This window comes from Mesitornis unicolor, unplaced genomic scaffold, assembly GCF_000695765.1.
Source record: "Mesitornis unicolor isolate BGI_N332 unplaced genomic scaffold, ASM69576v1 scaffold4985, whole genome shotgun sequence".
NCBI lineage: Eukaryota > Metazoa > Chordata > Aves > Mesitornithiformes > Mesitornithidae > Mesitornis > Mesitornis unicolor.
The window spans coordinates 57,412-75,685 of NW_010184851.1; the positions used below are offsets into that span (position 1 = coordinate 57,412).

General features: G+C 46.0%; 1 protein-coding gene across 1 annotated transcript in view; it reads left to right on the forward strand.

Annotated features, from left to right (window-relative positions):
* Positions 1-18,274, forward strand: part of DOCK11 (dedicator of cytokinesis 11) — a gene marked incomplete at both ends in the record, with an annotated part of 57,778 nt that overhangs the window by 38,936 nt on the left and 568 nt on the right. Inside the window, 12 exons of the mRNA XM_010184630.1 lie at positions 1,697-1,808; positions 1,941-2,007; positions 3,137-3,184; positions 3,696-3,838; positions 4,491-4,606; positions 6,463-6,600; positions 12,327-12,509; positions 13,187-13,300; positions 14,946-15,161; positions 15,243-15,300; positions 16,691-16,797; positions 17,521-17,643. Coding sequence (XP_010182932.1) covers positions 1,697-1,808; positions 1,941-2,007; positions 3,137-3,184; positions 3,696-3,838; positions 4,491-4,606; positions 6,463-6,600; positions 12,327-12,509; positions 13,187-13,300; positions 14,946-15,161; positions 15,243-15,300; positions 16,691-16,797; positions 17,521-17,643 — 1,425 coding nt within the window. The remainder of the gene's footprint in view (positions 1-1,696; positions 1,809-1,940; positions 2,008-3,136; positions 3,185-3,695; positions 3,839-4,490; positions 4,607-6,462; positions 6,601-12,326; positions 12,510-13,186; positions 13,301-14,945; positions 15,162-15,242; positions 15,301-16,690; positions 16,798-17,520; positions 17,644-18,274) is intronic.

Consider the following 18,274-nt stretch of genomic DNA (forward strand, 5'->3'; position numbering starts at 1 on the left):
TCCTATGGTGTATTTATCCGTACTCAGATGTGCTTCCTGTGTGTGGCTGGGTCTCAGCCTGGCTGGTGCCCAGTGCACAGTGCCTGGAACTGGTTTCCTCGCACGGCTGGGAGGCGAAGCACCCTGATGTGAGATTGCCAGTGACCAGTGACTTAAGATAAGATTAGGTATTTGTAGGAAACTAGCACAGCCTAATAACCACAGCCCCAAACTTGCAGCAGGTGACCACCGTGGTCACACCACAAACAGCTCCAGCCCTCTGTTCAGACAGCGTGTGCTCCTCGTTGGCAGATTGCACACACATGGAAATCAGGTATTTGTGCAAACCAGCCCCTGGTTTTCCTCAAGGCGCTTTCCAGATGTCTTGGGTTGACATGAATCATTGATGCAGCTTTAAAAACTTTGGCCCTTACAACAGGCAAGGCAAAGATTATCTGGGCGCTTGCTGGCTGTGTCCTGACAAGCTTAGGAGAGGTGGGGCTTTTCAGGCTCTCCTACACGAATCACAAAGCTACAAGACCAAGTATAGCCAAACACTTGACTATCAAACTGTTCATATTTGGCAACACTCTACGTGTATGCTTCAGCCCTGCTGGCAGCAATACCTGGTGAGGTTTGCAGAAAGCATTATCACTTGCAGCTCAGCTCTTCCTCACAGCTAGGCATCCTCTTCTGTGCCTGTGAAGGAACATTTTTCAGAATGCGATATCCACAAAACCATTTAAAAGCAATGCCACGTGGAGGAGTACACCTTTAACGTTGCTCTAGAGAGGTAGACACATTGCTTATCTCCTGTTACCCTGGTGTGAGTTGTGTGCTGACTTGATAGTTGGGCATGGTCAGCAGCAAAGTTCTGGCTATAGCACTGTGTCTCCAACTCTAAGCTGAATGTTTAATTCTGTTTTATTATGACTCACATCCACAGCCACTCCCAGAATAAACAACAAATAAGATCTGTGGATCACTCTCCAAACATGTGAGGCACAGCTTAAAAAGAAGCAGCTTGGTTAAAGCTTAATTGTAGCCATTTGCTAGAAGATGGCTAGGGTGAGCACAGAGAATGCAAAAAAAAATGGTAAAGCTTTACAAATCGCGTTTCCCAACACACAGTGCCCCAGATTCCCACACAGATTGACTCACCAGCAGCTTTTCACTTATCTTTGCCTAAGTAGGAGTTAAAACAGGAGACGCTTCCAAAAACCAGGGGGGAGAAAAAGTTCTTAAGCTGAAATTTCCTGTTTTTTTAGTAATTGTCGCTTTGTTTTGAAGTGTACGTCTTTAACAGAAAGTTAGATTCTTGCTTTAAACTGTGACAGCTCATGAACTATTTTGTTTGACAAGAACTGGCTTCGAAAATGTCAAGGAGCTGAGACGCTGCAGAGAGCAGGAGAAATGAAAGCTGTGCTGTTTGCTGGATAAGCCATCGTTCTCTGCTCAGATATTTTTTTCCATGGGCAGAGAAGTGTTGGGCCACGTGTCCAGGATTTCCAGACTCCCTATCACTGGATGGGCAGCAACCTCAAAGGATGAAATGTGTCCAAAAAATGGTGCTGTGTGGGTGTAGATGCAGGGGAACAGGAGGAACACTGACACATCTGTCATGAGCTGGATTTGCTGTTCCCACACCACATGGTGTCGAGTCCTGTGCCCCCCACCTGGGGCTACTGACCTTCACGTCATGTCCATGTCCCGTTAGATCCGCAGAAGCTCCACGAGGAGCAGTGTGTCACAGTGCAGCCGCCTGGACCAGTTTGAGATCCGGACGCTCCTGATGTGCTACCTCTACATCGTGAAGATGATCTCTGAAGGTTGGTGGATCTTGCTCTCTGGGGGCCAGCCAGAAAGACCAGAGGCCATCACCATCGATTTTGGTCTGTTAGGACCTCCTTTTACTTTTTATAAATCTCAGTGCACTGGTTTTTTTTTTTCCTTTCTTTCAGATATTCTTTTAGCTTACTGGAACAAATTCTCCCCCCAGGAGCTGATCAATGTCCTCGTGCTTCTGGAGTAAGTATTGTAGGGCTGCAATTCAAACCCTGCACCGTTGCGCAGGCAGCGTTGGCAAAGTAGAAGACACGAGTGCAGGGTGCCTTGCTGGGTGCATGCGGTCCTGCACAGCACTAGAGGTCTCTGGCCAGGGTGAAATGAAATGCTCTATGAAATGCTCTTCCTCCCTCTGATAAGAAACAGGGGTACATCAGGGGGGCATGGTGAAGTGGTGATGCTCACTGGGGCTCATGGCGCAGCCTCCTGCCCTAACTGGCATGACCCCTGCTTTGCAGCGGGTTTGGGGGAACAAATGGGTGAGGAGACAAGGATGTGCCATGGGGTTTGGAAACCACGGGTGTGAGGTCAAGTAACTTGTAAACAAAAATCCCAAATGCTTGTGTGTGGAGGAGTGTGTCTACAAAGACGGGGTATCACAGAATCACAGCATCATTGGGGTTGGAAGGGACCTCTGGAGATCATCCAGTCCAACCCCCTGCCAGACCAGGATCACCCAGAGAAGATCACACAGGAACACGTCCAGGCGGGTTTTGAATGTCTGCAGAGAAGGAGACTCCACAACCTCTCTGGGCAGCCTGGTCCAGGGCTCTGTCACCCTCACAGTAAAAAAGTTTTCCCTTAAGTTGAACCTCCTGTGTTCCAGTTTGTGACCATTGCCCCTTGTCCTGGCACAACCAAGACGAGTCTGGTCCCATCCTCCTGACCCCCACCCTTTAAATATTGATAAGCATTAATGAGATCCATCCTCAGTCTCCTCTTCTCCAGGCTAAACAGCCCCAGCTTTCTCAGCCTTTCTTTGTATAGGAGATGCTCCAATCCCCTCATCATCTCAGTTGCTCTATGCTGAACTCTCTCCAGTAGTTCCTTGTCCTTCTTGAACTGGGAAGCCCAGAACTGGACACAGTATTCCAGATCTGGCCTCACCAGTGCAGAGTAGAGGTGTAGGAGAACCTCCCTCGACCTACTGGCCACAGTTGTCTTAATGCACCCCAGGATGCCATTGGCCTTCTTGGCCACAAGAGCACATTGCTGGCTCATGGTCAGCCTGCTGGGTAGATTTGAAATGTTCTGTGTTGTTCCTGATCTGCAGGATCTGTACCAGATATGTTTTTGGTTTTTTTCTTTCTAGGGTGTGTTTATTTCACTTCAGATACGTGGGGAAGAGAAATATTGCCAGGTACTGTATTCTCCTGTCTGGGGTTCGGGGGCCATCCCTGTGCTCCCTGCTGCAGCTGAGGCAGGAAGGGAGCGTGCGCACCCACAGCAGGGAAACCCAAGCAAGCAGGAAGCCTGCAGGGCCAGGACTCTGCTCAGCACCACGGCGCAAGCAGAGTCCCTTCATCTTAGCACCCTGCCCCTTCCCTCCCCTCCAGCTCCTGCATGAGATCCCCAGACCCAGGTGCTCCGGGCTGCTCGCGCAGGTTGGCAGTGTCCCCCACAGTCGGCTGCAGGTGAGACACAGGGTGCATCTCTGCTCCCTCAGCAGCAGTACTGCTCTTTCATTAGCTCCAGGACCATCTGGCACAGGCAAGACCGGGTAGCCTGGTCAGTTTGGCTGGAATTTCTGGCATAAGCCAGATCAACGGGTTGCAGGGAGGCCAGGTCTCCATCACGGTGCCTCATGTCGTCCTGGAGTGGTGTGGTTGCTGCTGCTTGTCCAAACCTGCAGTCTTCGCTTCCCCTCGCAGGGTGCACGACGCCTGGTTATCCAAGCACACAGGAGCTGATAGGAAATCCCAGACGATGCCAGCACTCCGCAGCAGAGCTGGAGGGATGCAGGTGCGGCTCCAGCATCTGGGCAGCTTGGAGACCTCCTTCACACTCAACCACAGTATGTACAGCAGAGCGAGGTGGGACTATGGGGTATTAGCTTGCTGAAAACTGCCTGTAGCCATTTTCCACAAGCTGCTTGTTGCTTCAGGACATTCAAACTCTGCAGAATTACAGTGGTCACTGCTTTTCCCTGCAACGTCCCGAGATGTGGGGGTGACATTTGAGCCAGCCCCTTAAAAATCACCCCTGGGACTTAGTACTTGCATGGCTTTTTCCTCTTGCCTGTCCTGGGTCAGGTCTTAGGCTGAGTTTGTGTGCAGGTGATGCCTTGGTTTGGGTACTGAGTAGGGCGGGCAGGAGAGCTGGGCCAAGATCTGCTCTGAGCCTCTCCACTTGGGTGAGTTTTGCCTGCCCCACTGAAGCACCTTGCCATTTCCCCTCTGCGGATACCTTGTTCTTGGACACCTTGTTCTCTGTCTGGCTTTAAAGACGGTGAGATTAAGGGAAAACACTGACATTGGTTTTCTTGGTTGGCATCAGGCTGAGACAGCTTCTCTGAATAGAGCCTGACAAATTCAGCATGTTGCTTGTCTTACCTCATCTGTCAAACACTGTGAAGTGTAAGGGGAGAACCTGATCTGTATCAGCATTGAGATCTTGTGGGAGCTGGAGTGTTGAACACTTCCTCTTGGTTTGCTTTCTGTCCACAGATGCAGGCACCTCAGAAGCAGATATTGTGCACCAGGCGTTACTGGAGGGCAATATTGCCACCGAAGTGTGCCTGACAGTCCTGGACACCATCTCTTTTTTCACTCAGAGTTTCAAGGTCAGCATTGAAATCAAAAGTATTGTAGAAAAATGTGCAGTATTTCTGTATGTGTGTTGATTTTATGGTCCATTTTCCTAGAGTGGCAGATTGTGGAAGGTTTTACGAAGGCAAATGACTTGCAGCTTGTTTATTTTCCAAAGTGCCGAGTGTTTTCCAGGCTGTCAGTGTAATTATGCACTTGTGCAATCTTGCGATTTCTTCAAAACTGCAAGACCAGAGAAAATTACATGGATGCTATACCGTGAGTGTAGGCATTACAAAAAATAGAAGAAGAGGAAATGTGCATCATATAGAAAGGAGAGACCAGAGGAAAGGGAAATGAAGGTCTAGCATTCTCAGAACAGTGACTGTTTTCTACCATAAAATGCCTAGAAGCGAGGCCCACATTTCTTTGAATTGCTGTACATGAATATCTCTGAGGCTGAGGCATTCCAGCTGTGGTTACTAGTGTAAACAGAACCAGTACGACTGGTAGAAGTCTTCTCCTCCACATAGTGGTTCACACTCCCAGCAGTCACTGCCATCTACAAGAACCAAAGCCTCTGTGGTCAAGAGAATCCCAGAATAGCAGTGAAGTACTGAAATACTGTTCCAGAAAAGCTGTTCCTTGAAGTGTGGTTGGAGGAATCCTGCTCATAGCAGTGTGTCTTGCATAATGTCACAGGAGCAACTCCGGATTCCAGAGTAAGCACAATGAAGATTTCCTTTACCTTTTAGGTAGATTGAACAACATGAAGAGAAAAGTCATCATATCCTCTGCTTCTGTTACGGAGCAAAAAAGCCATCCTGGTGCATACGTTAAATTGCTCCCCAAAAGTTTGACAACAGCAGAAGGATTTCGATGCAAGAGTTAAAACTTGCTTGACTTTCTCAGTTGCCTCTTTCTGAATATGGCTGAACCACAAAACAATGTGATTTTCAAACCACAGGATAGACTAGATTCCCTTCCGCTTTAATGGGCTTCTGCTTTGCTTTAATGGTCATACAGTGTTACCGCATGGATGCATGCTCTGTACTGCAGTAGAAGTGCTGATGTTCCCACTGACCGAGTTAAATGAGTTCAGTTAAAAAGTATGGATCCTAAACTTACCCTGCTACAAGATGTGTTTAGGATGTCAAAAGACAAATCTGAGCCAGCCCAGGGATTGCTTGGACTGGCAATGAGATAGGGACCGTTGATCTGTCAGTATGGGACATCCACGTCCTTGCTGGGTGGTCACAATGTGTCAGGCTTCCTGTGCAGCGGCTGCAAGGATGACGGCAGGCATAAGCAAGATAACTCTGACATCAGACTGTATTGATCCTCTCCAAGTCATTCCATTTTACCGTCTCTCTGCAGTAAAGGGGAAAGAGAGAGAGACTCCCAGGAGGCGCAAACTGTCAAAACTGTGCAGAAGACAAGGGGAGTGTAGTGACTTATTACAGCTAAGAATCTGTCCAGTGAAAAGATGTGATAGTCTTTTTTTTTTCCTCTCTCTCTGCAAATAAAACACTTGTTGAGACAAATAAAAAGAAATGGAAAAAACTGTGATAGTCGTGTTGGTAACAGCCTGCTTTACTTAAAATAACTCTAGGCAACCAGTAACATTTGTACAGATTATTGAGTTAAGTTTGGAATTAGTGATGCAGAGGTGATAAAGACATTTTTGTTTTATTCTCTGCTATAAAGATAGCCACTGACCAACTAGTCTAAGTTTGTTCTGGTTGTCACATTTATTGGTTATATTTTTACTAAAGGCCTTGTTCCTTATCTGGCTTAAGAACTGATATGATTAATTATGCAAAACTATCTCTGTTATTTCCAGCATCAGGCACAACATTTCTGCAAAATAAATTCTCTCAATGCTTTCCAGACCCAGCTTTTAAGCAACGACGGCCACAATCCACTCATGAAGAAGGTTTTTGATATTCATCTTGCTTTTCTCAAAAACGGGCAGTCGGAAGCAGCTCTTAAGCATGTGTTCGCCTCTCTGAGAGCTTTCATTAGCAAGGTATGTGATATGTGACTCCATAGGTGCAGGTGAAGTTATAAAGCTTTGACAGGAGAGAGCAGTATGCTTAAACTTCTCTTAAACTGACGTTTTGTGCTGTTTGGAGGTGTGTTTTAGACAACAGGTTCTTCACTGATTTAAAACCAGCCCAGGTTAAGTTGTCTATTAAGTTATCTATTTCAACAATTACTTATTATTTGTTGGATATCAGGAAACAAAAGGAGGCATCACGAAAAACTCCCTCACTTGCCTTGATCACAAAACTGCTGTTAAACATTAGTACCTCTTCGACCAAAAGCTGGTGCTTCTTGAATCTTTGCCCCAAACTGTCAATATTGCTGACAATCCTATTTCTTGAATAATACTTGTACTGACAAGCTGCTCCTCTCCTGCTGCGTTTGAAAGAAGGTAGTAGTTGCTGAACCTCTTTCTACACTTTTCGGAGCCCTGGTATGCAGCAAGGCTGTTTAATCCCCTGAGATAAAGCAGCGGCACAGATGCAGGTAACCGCATTAGAGCGGTGACTGATGCCATTGCTGACATTTTCCTTCATGCTTGTCAAAACCTGCTGCTTCTCGTAAATACATTTTCAAGACCAGGTGTACATGCAAACTCCATTGTTTCCAAGTTGAAGTTATCATAATTGCAGAAACATTTGGTTGGAAAAGACCTTTAAGATCATCGAGTCCAACCATAACCTTTCCACTACTAAACCGTGTCTCTGAATTCAAAACTAATTAAAAGCTCTCAAATCACTTCAACACAACACTTTGTTAGTGAGGTAAATCCACGTGGTGTGAGATTGTAGCCAGGCAGAGCACAGTATGTGAGTGATATGTAGCATGGCCTTACTTCCAAAGGAAGTCTTGCACAGTCACCAAGCGGAGTTTGATTAAAGAAAGAGACTGCTAAAACTGTTTATTAAAAGTCTGTGCTATAAATGTTTTACTGTAATCCCACAGCAAAGCTAAGCGCTTGTATGAATATGTCTACGGTTGAATTTTGGGTTGTCCTAAGCGAACACATGAGAAGCAGAAAATACAGAAGTCTTGCTAGCTACCTGCCTGGCTCCAGACAGAGCAGTCTCCCCCAAGATGTTTTTCCATGAGGGTTTTGAAAGCCTGCTGCATTGGGCAGCAACAGTAGCAGGAATCACTGTTTTTCTGATGATAAGGAGCAGCTAAGGGAACTGGGGTTGTTTAGCCTGGAGAAGAGAAAGCTGAGGGGAGACCTCATCACTACCTACCTAGAGAGGTGGGTGCTGGTCTCTTCTCCCAGGTGATGGGGGATAGAACAAGGGGAAACGGCACCAAGCTGTGCCAAGGGAGGTTCAGGTTTAGAGATAAGGAGGAAGTTCTTTACTGAGAGGGTCGTCAGAAGCTGGAACAGGCTGCCCGGGGAGGTGGTGGAGTCACCATCCCTGGATGTGTTTAAAGAGCGCGAGGTACTTAAGGATATGGTTTAGGGGGTAGACAGGAACGGTTGGACATGATGATCTCAGAGGTCTTTTCCAACTGAGTGATTCTGTGATTCTACAGGGTCCAATAGATGCTTATGGCTCTGCTTTTCTTTTGAGTTTTCTGTTTGAGTGGGATCTGCTTAGCCTTTGAGATCCATCCTGCTGCATATCTGCACACACTCCACTCAGACACAGTCTCTCTGCCTCTTCCCCTTAACTAGTCAGAAGTTATTTTTAGCCAGAAATACTTGCTTTGTGCCTATAGAAAATAAGAGACCTTCATTGCCTCCCTGGCAATTTTTCTGTGGTTGTTTAAATGTGAAGCCAAACCTATGCACCTGCTCAATTTGATCTCCCCATCAGCCTTCAAAACCTGGAGCCCTTCAGGGGTCCCATGCTTGCTTTCTAAAATGATGATTGCAGCAACACAGGCTGCATTTTTGGCTGCTGGAAGGATGGGCAGGGGGGTCTTTTTCTTGGATTTATGCCAGCCTGAACCCACACCGAATTTGGCATCTTGGGTCACAGATAGGAAGGCTTGAGTGCAGTTAATTTCTCTCATTTCCCCTATGACAGGGCCCAGTGTTGCTTCTGTAAAAGCAAGATATGAGCCCAGCAGATGGTATCTATAAGGAAGTGTTTTCTTTGCCAAGTCCATAACCACATGAGTCCCAAACTTCCTTTTAAGTGCTTTGAAGGGCTTTTCTAAGGCTCAAAGTGACAATAAAATAGCACAGGGCGGGGGCCGTTCACTGCACTTCATGACAAGTGCAAGGATGGCATGTTTTCCTGCAAGTTTGTTTTGAAATATGAAAGCTGCACTGCTTTGTTTTGGGTTGCATATCACTGTTAGCTGTGAATTAGTGTTAATTTCAAGAAAACAGAAAGCGAGTTATACTGTTGACATAGCTAGAATGGACAATTTGTCATTGTTATGGCCTTCTGTAGCTAATAATTACAATGAAAAGAATCCCCCTCTTATCTAGGGTCACAGCAAATGGTTGCTGGAGGGAAGAGAGCTCATGAGATTTCTTCTGCATCCCAAAATCTGTCTTAAAAATAGCTTGCTTTCTGCATTAAATCTGGGTATTGGATAAGCCAAACACACAAAAAAAGAAATGTCACAAGAAAGCAAAGAACAAACAAGCTCTGTAATTGTTTGCATGTTTGGTTTTTGGTTTAGAATGAATCTTGCTTGCATGTCTGTGTGCTGGGAATTTGGGAAGAAAGTTGTGTCTGTTTTACCAGCTGGGAATAAACAACAAAAGCTAGATCACGCTGCTTTTATACTCTAGGCTTTCTTAACAACCTAATCCTTCTTTTTAGAGCATCACTTACAGATAAATACATATATAGATGCCTGGGAATGATCTTGAAATTAAAGGTTATGAAGGAAAAGACGCACAAAGGGCTGAGATAATTTGCCCTGCATTAAAGAGCAGCTCAGACGTGTGCATGTGAGAGTAATGGAAACCCCGTGCAGGTACCCACTCCATGCCTTCCTGTCCCCTGTTGCATTGACACTAGCAGGGCATGTCAGAGGCATCACAAATCCCAGGTCCAAAGGACCAGGGCAGCACAGTCTTGCCCCTTCCCTGCAACAGCTGATTTAAGCAGCTTTTCCCTGTCCTGTTACAGGATCACAGAATCATTTGGTTGGAAAAGACCTTCAAGAGCCAGGTCCAACCACAGCCTGTCCACCACTAAACCGTGTTTCTAAGCACCTCATCTTCCCAGCTTTTAAACCCCTCCAGGGATGGTGACTCCACCACTTCCCTGGGCAGCCCCTTCCAGTGCCTGATAACCCTTGCAGTGAAGAAATTTCTCCTCATATCCAGTCTGACCCTTCCCTGGCACAACCTGAGGCCATTTCCTCTTGTCCTATTGCTTGTTCCTTGGGAGAAGAGACTGACCCACTTCGCTACTCCCTCCTTTCAGGGAGCTGTAGAGGGCAATAGGGTCTCCCCTCAGCCTCCTCTTCTCCAGGCTGAACATCCCTCAGCTGCTCGCCATAATTCTTGTGCTCCAGAGCCCTCCCCAGCTTCATTGCCCTTCTCTGGACATGCACCAGCCCCTCAATGTCCTTCAGGTCATTCCCCTTCCAAGGGACCATCACCACATGAGCCATTTCCCAGCAATTCCCAGCTGGTGTTCTGCTAGTTGGAGAGCCACAGGCAGCCACTGGCCAGATCTCCAGCAGGCAGACACCCTTGGGTCTGCTTCCCTGACCCTGGTGCCAGGAGCGATTGCATCTGCTTGGACTTGGTCTCCAGAAGGCAGCTGCCTGGGAACACAAGTTCCCTGTGAACAGGGCACAGGTTTTCCTCACAGAGCTGGTGTGGCGTGGAGAGGAGCGCACAGGGAGGGACCTTGGGCTTCTGCAGCAGATTCCCAGGTGAAGTTTTTCTCCCTCGCATTGGATTGGAAATGTCTGAAAAGCCTCTGCAGGCAAGCAGTGATCCTGGCCAGCCAGATCTTCTTGGGTGCCCATGTGCTGCCTGTGCATGCCCAGTTGCCCATCACTTTGGCCAGCTCTGGGCTAATCCCAGTTCTAAGCGTAACTCCATCTTGCTGTGGGAGAAGGATTGCATTACAACAGGAAGAAATTACTTAATAGCTCATTTCACAAGTGCAGGCGTGATCATCTTGGCCCTGTGTTACTATGATGTTTATTTTCTTCTTTTCTTCTATTTTTTTTCTGAAAATATTTTCGGCCAGAGGTAGTGAACACCGAGTATTTGGTCAGTGTCTTCATTCTGCCTCTGTGGTTTGGTGTAATCCTACCAGTGTAGTCTTGCTAGCCACAGTTCCTAAATTCCTGTTTTAAGACTCTTACACCAGCACGCCATGGTGGTGGCCACAGCAGTACCTGTGAGTTTTTCTGAATCATATATACTTAATGCAAGGAGTAGAGGGCCACAGTAACAGCTCCAGGCTCTGACTTGGAGGATGCGAGTGAATACTCTGGTGGCATTTACTATCATCTCCCATGGGAAGAAGGTAGTGGGGCAACTAGAAGTGGCTCAGGGACCATGCCCCATGAGGACCATCAGGTCTTGAATGAACTGAGCACATCTTTCCACTGAAGAGACAAAAAGTGTGGTTGTTCGTGTTGCCTCTTTGTGCCAGGAAATTCCCTGGGGCTGGTCCCCAGCTGCAGCAGAGGGATCAGAGTGCCACCATGCAATGTCCAAACAGCATTGGCTGCCTTCTGAGGTGTTGGCCTTAGCCCTCTCCAGCCAGGTCCCTGAGGTGGCTGCAGAGGCAGCTACGTGCCAGCACAAAACCCTTCCTCCTTCTGCTTCCCTGTCCCCAGCCCACTGTGGCCAGAGCGGAAGGAAGCTGTGTGTGGTGTCCCCTCCCCGGCCAGCCACGTTACCACAGCCAAATGGACGTGTGCTGGCAGTCTGTGGCTCCGGCAAGGCCTGCATGGAGGCTGCTGCCTGCTGGGGCAGGGCATGGCTGCAGCCATCTGCTTTCCGGGCACAGCTGAGCCTGTGCCCGCAGACATGCTCAGAAGTAGCTATTTGGTAAGGTAATAGACGGGCTACAGCAGGATGGAGTGCTGGTCTTCCCCTTCTGCTTTTCTTCATCCTACTGCAAATCTCTGAGCCCCGTTGCTACCGAGGTAGCTCATGCTGCAGTTTGGCTTGATCCTGCTACTCCCTGGGGCCGGCTCCATCTGGGGGGCCAGGGGGTGTTACTGGGTCTTATAGGCTCTCTGGGACAAGCAAAGTCTCTTATTTGCATTCTTGAGGGCAAGCATGACTTTAGGCTTTTTTGGGGGACATGTAGAAATAGCAGCATGAGCATCGCCTGTCATGTTTCCCAGCAAGGTTGCGCTTCTGGGTGGGCTCTGGCAGATTTTTTTTTTATGTCCCAGAGCCTTTGCTGGGAATATCCATGGGACCTCTCCTCTGCCCTGCTGCTGGTGTTTATGGCTTTTGTAAGAACATGGGACTTCTGTCTGTCCAATCTGGTGAGAATTTGCCAATGAACCCAGAAGTTGTTGGGAAAGGGGATAAACAGACATATACAAGCACATCCCCAAAATGTGTGATAGTAAAGTTCACATTGCTCTAGGAAACGTTAAAAATAGGCCCTGAATTCATTCCCACAAATGCTTTCAGAGTCAGAACTTTAGCAGATGTTTTATTTAGGCTGTCCAGGCTGGAGCCCAGTGTGTTGCCCCATGCCCTTGCCCATCTGAGCCCTGTGGGTGTAATTTAGTGGTGTATTTTCTAATATTTGCATGCCTTTTGTGAAGTTTCCCTCAGCATTTTTCAAGGGAAGGGTGAACATGTGTGCTGCCCTCTGCTACGAGATCCTAAAGTGTTGCACTTCCAAGGTGTCCTCCACAAGAAATGAAGCCTCTGCTCTTCTGTATCTCCTGATGAGAAATAACTTTGAGTACACCAAAAGGCGAACATTTCTGAGAACGCATCTTCAGGTCAGTGACTGAGGAAAAGCTGATGAGGAAAGCAGAATGTCTCCGATTTAATGAACAGATATGTCAGTGCAACTGTCACCTTATAACTGCAGAGGATCTTATCGTCGCTATGTGGACAAAAATCCTCTTGATTTCCAGGCTTTGCCCAATTCCTGTTTCCAGTGACTGGCCCAGGGCCCTTTGAGTAAAATACACTGCCATTAAGTACTCCCAAGCTGCTGAGTTTTTGAAATCACAGATACAAGACACACCTCTGCACCAGAGGCTGGCCAGGATATGGTTGAAGGGGTGGCACGAAGAGCTGCCTTTGAGGCAGGAGAAGGGAATTTTCTGGAGCTGCTTTTCCAGCATTGATTTTTTTTAAGGCAAATTTAGATACCTAGCGGGGCAGATGAGTGCTGTCTAGGTTGTAATGAGTCATGGCGGAAGGTAACTAATCTACAAGCAGATTTGTATTACGATTGCTATATGGTTAATTCTGTGAGCTCGCTGTTCAGCAAAGCAGTTTGGTCCTCTGGGGAGTATTTGTCCTTGGGAGACATGACAGCAAAGCCACAACAATCATTGCTTATGTTGTGGGAAAGATGATGTTTTCCTCTGAGCTTTTTATGTAACTGTGGCAATGAAACTCCTCTACTAAGGCTCATTTAAATAAAGGCTCTACCTTCTCCCAACAGATAATAATCGCAGTGAGCCAGTTAATAGCAGATGTGGCACTCAGTGGTGGGACGAGGTTTCAGGACTCCTTGCTCATCATTAACAATTTTGCAAACAGTGACAGGCCTATGAAGGTAAGTTGGAGAAGTTAAATTACATCGCATGCTATCAGCCATTAATACAAGACTGGGGACACACTTGAGGAAATCATGTTTAAGGGTAAGGCTAATGATTGGAATTATGATTTTTAAGCTCATATTGGGCTGCGTTTGCTCAGTAAACACATACTACGCCAACAGCAAGCACAGGCAGGTTATGCTCTATCCATGAGGCCTCAGGCCAAGCAGAGGGAGCTCTGCAATTCAGGTTATGCTTTTGCAAAGTGTGCTGCTTGAAAGGGCATCCAAGGAGCTTTCCAAGAACTTCCAGCTTTGAGAGGAATGACAAGGGAGGGTTTGGAAACTCTCTGGCTTTAAGGTAGTAATTAGGAGGAATTAATTTTAATTAATTCAGTGTCAGTAATCTTAAGAAAGCACTTTTTCATGGAGATTAATGGTTGTATTTCTTTGTAAAATGTCTTTGCACTAGAATTAGCAGCTTCTCCCCACCCAATTAAACAATGTGTCATCACTGCAGCTTCCTGCACTGCACACAGTGTAGCTGCCAAGGTAGGATTGAGGAAAACGGGAAGAGTTTTTGCAGTTCTGTGATTATCCTATGACCTAAAGGTGGAATGGGAACCTCAGTTAGGTGTTAAACAATGATGTAACAGAATTATAGTTAGGATATACCTGGCAAAACCCCGAGTTCTCTTCTGCACGCAGATGTTTGTAAGGGTTTCACTGAGACATACTTTGCTGATCATATTTTGCATCGTGAGACCATCGTTATATCCAGTTTAAGTGCAGGAGTACCAGACATTTCAATACACGGGAGAGGACGCTGTGCACAGCCACAGAGGTAGCGAGGGAGCAGGAGCCCAAGGAAAAAGCTGAGAGGGGACCTAACTGCTGCTTTCCACTACCACAACGAAAGGCTGTAGAGACTTTGAGGTGTGGAGTCGTAGGACAAGAGGCAATGGACACAAGTTGCTACCAGGAAAATTCCAACTTAAAAATTATTTCTCAGGAATCTAGTGCAGTTCTGGGGCAGGGCCCAGAAAGGACGTGGGATTTCTGTCCTTGCAGATTATAAAACTTAGCCAGACAAGCCTTGCTCTAACTCCATGATGGCCCTGCTCTGAGCGTAGAATCAGGCTGCAGCCTGTGTTTCCTTCTCTATTTATTACATTCCTGTGGTGGGAAGCTCTGCAAATGCCTTTGGTGCTTTAGGAATTAAAGAGTGACCACATCAGAGACTGACAAGCCGGATGTTTAATGACATGAAAAATACTTGAGGCATGGTTTTACAGTCACATCCTGGGACTTTCATATGTGCAGAGCACTTCTGTCCCACTCTCACACCAGCTCCTCAGGATGCCAGAGTACCCACCTGACCATAGCATAGGAACGGCCAACCTGGCATCGTGCTCATGGCCGGGAAAGATTGGCCCTGGGCACACACAGATTGAAATGCCTCTAATTGCAGGTGAAATACTGCACTCTGTGTGCAGTGTGAGGTCACTAAAAACTAGTTAGTCTTATCTCCTGGGCTCTCACCGTTTTTAGATTGGCAGTAAGGAGAGTGCTGGCCGAAAGGGTAGCAACGGTCTTTCTGTGGCAAAGCCTAGAACACCATTTATTTCTGTATTTGCTTCTAACTAAATTTGTTTTGCATCAGGCAACTGCTTTTCCTTCCGAAGTCAAAGATTTGACAAAGAGAATTCGTACAGTGCTTATGGCTACCGCTCAAATGAAAGAACACGAAAAGGATCCAGAAATGCTGATAGATCTACAATACAGTTTAGCCAAATCTTATGCAAGTACCCCAGAGCTCCGGAAAACATGGCTGGATAGTATGGCAAAGATACACGTGAAAAACGGAGACTTTTCAGAGGTAATTCATGTAATTAAAAACATAGCACACAAGAAGACAGACGTACAGATGACATTTTAATTTTCCCTTTGTACTTTGCAGGCAGCCATGTGTTACGTTCATGTAGCAGCCCTCGTTGCAGAGTTTCTGCACAGGAAAAGTAAGTCTGTGCTGTTTGGGAGGCACAAGGAAGAAAATGCAGTGTTCGGTTTTGGGGGGATCAAAGTATTTTTAAAGACAAGTTTCAAATTGGTAAATGATTATTTTAGAAACAATGCAGTGGATAAAACTTGAAGATGATAAGTACTTTTTAAGAAAGTAATCCAGTTGTTCATACACAGGCATTTACTAGGCTGGCCAGGTCTGCTTGGACAGTCATGTTGGCGTGTTGCTGAGTGAAATAAAGACTGACACATCACGTCTCAGTTTAAATGTTCGGTTGTATTTTAGGTTAGGAAATGTGCTCGCAGGGGAAGCCCATGTTAAAAATTGGCTGTCAATATGTTCATTGGAAGTATTACTATAGGTGGTACAGAAAACTATAGAGGAAAGCAGTCAAAATTCAGTAAAAAAATGAGACTATAGCCTAACTATACCAATATGTAAGAACAGTCAGAAAAAAAGCGTGTTGTGGTTTAATGCAAAACAGGAAGGAAGGACAGACTTACACTTTGCAGGTTTATTTCTTTTAAATATCTGTACCTCAGTTGACATTGACCCCATTTCTCATTTACATGTAAGGGAGTATTGTTGAAACAGGCACTTAACATTTCAGAAAGTCAAAGCTGCATGAAAGCTGATAACATGCGCTGCCTTAACTGGAAAGGTCTTAAGTGGGGGCTCTAGAGGCTTGGAGTCCCTTTCAATCTGTACTTTATGTTGGCTAAGTGGCAACAATTTGGACTTGTTTTTCTGATACACATACACAATTCACATGGCTGCAGAGGGGAGAGTATTGAAAGCTGGCAATTCTTTATTTGTACACTTATCCCAACTGGTGTTAACGAGGACTTCTAAAAAAGAGTATCAATCCAAAGGACTATCAAGTGAATACATTGAGTTATCTCTGTCACTGGCACTCTTTACATACACGTAGGCTGGAAAGGGTTCAGTAAAGGCTGAACAACTCCAAAGTTTGGGGTACATAAAAATAGTGCTTTGTGCTAGGAGGGTATGGTCCTATTCACTTACCACCCACCTCTCTAGCATCCAGCAATAGTTTTCACCTTGCATCTTCTGTGCAAAAATATACCCCTGTCCTTCTCTCTTGGCTTTCAGTACATTGCAACCTGTTAGGTTGGTCAAAGATGACTTTCAGATAGCACACTGGGAAATCTGTTGTGCTTGATGTTAGTTATGAACTAGGCGTGACTCCACGGCAAATGGCTGGGGAGGTTCTGGTATGTTCAGTTTCATATAGCAAAAATGGGAGTCAGGTCCCCTGCTACTTGTAGGACTTCACTGTCAGCTAGACTGCTGCCCCAGCCACTGAAGCATGAAGCATTTGAGATGCGTTATTCCACAAATCTGTTTGCTTTTGTCTGCTACAGAACTCTTCCCTAGTGGATGCACTGCCTTCAGGAAAATCACTCCCAACATTGATGAAGAAGGTGCAATGAAAGAAGATGGTGGCATGATGGATGTGCATTACAGTGAGGTGAGGTCCTGTAGTATAGAGGGTTTAGTTTCAGACTTCATTTGCATGAGCTCTAAAAAATTATAGTTGTGTACTACCACTCTGTCAGACCTGAAGCTGAAAAGCCCGCTAGCTCCTCGGGTGCAGCCACTAGTGTGTCTACGAGAGCATTTCAGTATTGCGCCCTTGAGGTGAGGGTTTGTGTCTCTCTCCAGCAGCACTTGATTTATTGTGGAGTTCTGCTTTATTTATAGAAATATTCTGCTGAAAGGAAGACTGTTCCACAGCATTTTCCCAAGAGAAACCTGCATTAAAGGATTTTCTGTGCACAGTTCAGATCAGTAAAACTGGTTGAAAGGCTTTTCTAGGAGTGGGACTGAAAAAGCTACGCCACGATCTTTGTCTGCCACATTATGCAAATGCTAATTCTGCCAGCACGGAGCAGCACAGCCATGGTATTTCCAAGGAGGGACAGAATGCAAGTCAAGCTCTGCTGAGCAAGGGGTCATCTTAGGTTCCCCTTGAGTTAGGGCTCTGCTGCAGGACACCACATTATAACTTGTTCTTTTTTTTTTTCCCCCTCCCAAATTTAGAATACCTTTGGAAAGGGCAGGATCAAGCAGGCTTTAAATTTATGTAACTGTGGCTACTTATGCTGGGACCCCTTAAAGTATCTGTAGTTAAAATGGTTTTCTTTTCTAATTTTGACTATTATTAATAACACCCATTTGGTCGCTCTTGTAGGAAGTCCTAGTGGAGTTGCTGGAGCAATGTGTAGATGGCCTGTGGAAAGCAGAGCGTTATGAAACAATTTCTGAAGTTTCCAAACTGATCATTCCTATTTACGAAAAGCGGCGTGAATTTGAGGTAGGTGTTTTGGACTAGTTTGCATATATCGCGTAATTTTCTAGATCGCTAAGAAAATAACAGGAGGCTTTTATTTTTGAGGTTAGGAGTTAGTGGATTGGTGTCAGTAAAGCACACACTGTGCTTTATTGCTGATCATTAAACAGATTAGAGAAAGCAATGGTCTGGAGGGTAATCATTAAAGCTAAAGACACAGAAGACTCATATTAGTGAGTAATTCCCACCTTCCGTTCCCTAAAGTAAGCCTGTCATCATGCCACGTGCTCATCAAAGCCAGATTCTTTGTGAGACTTGAGCATTTTGGCCAGACTCTTCAGTGGTGCCCAGTGACAGGGCAAGGAAATGCTGCTTTACACTGAGAGTGACAGAGATGATCTGGATGTCCATCAGAGATGATGGACTAGATGATCTCCAGAGGTCCATTCCAACTCCTACCATTCTATGATTTTAAGGGTTAAAAACAGTGAGAACTGATCAAAGAAAGGGCTATATCTGAAGGTAATTCAGTGGCAAGTGGAGAGGAAGAAGGAAGCCGTTACCTGCCCTCCACCTTGCTCCTTCCCCATACCTGCTGTGACCCATACTTCAGTGAGGCTGTTGCTTGACTGCTGAATAGTGCTCCTCTTTCCCT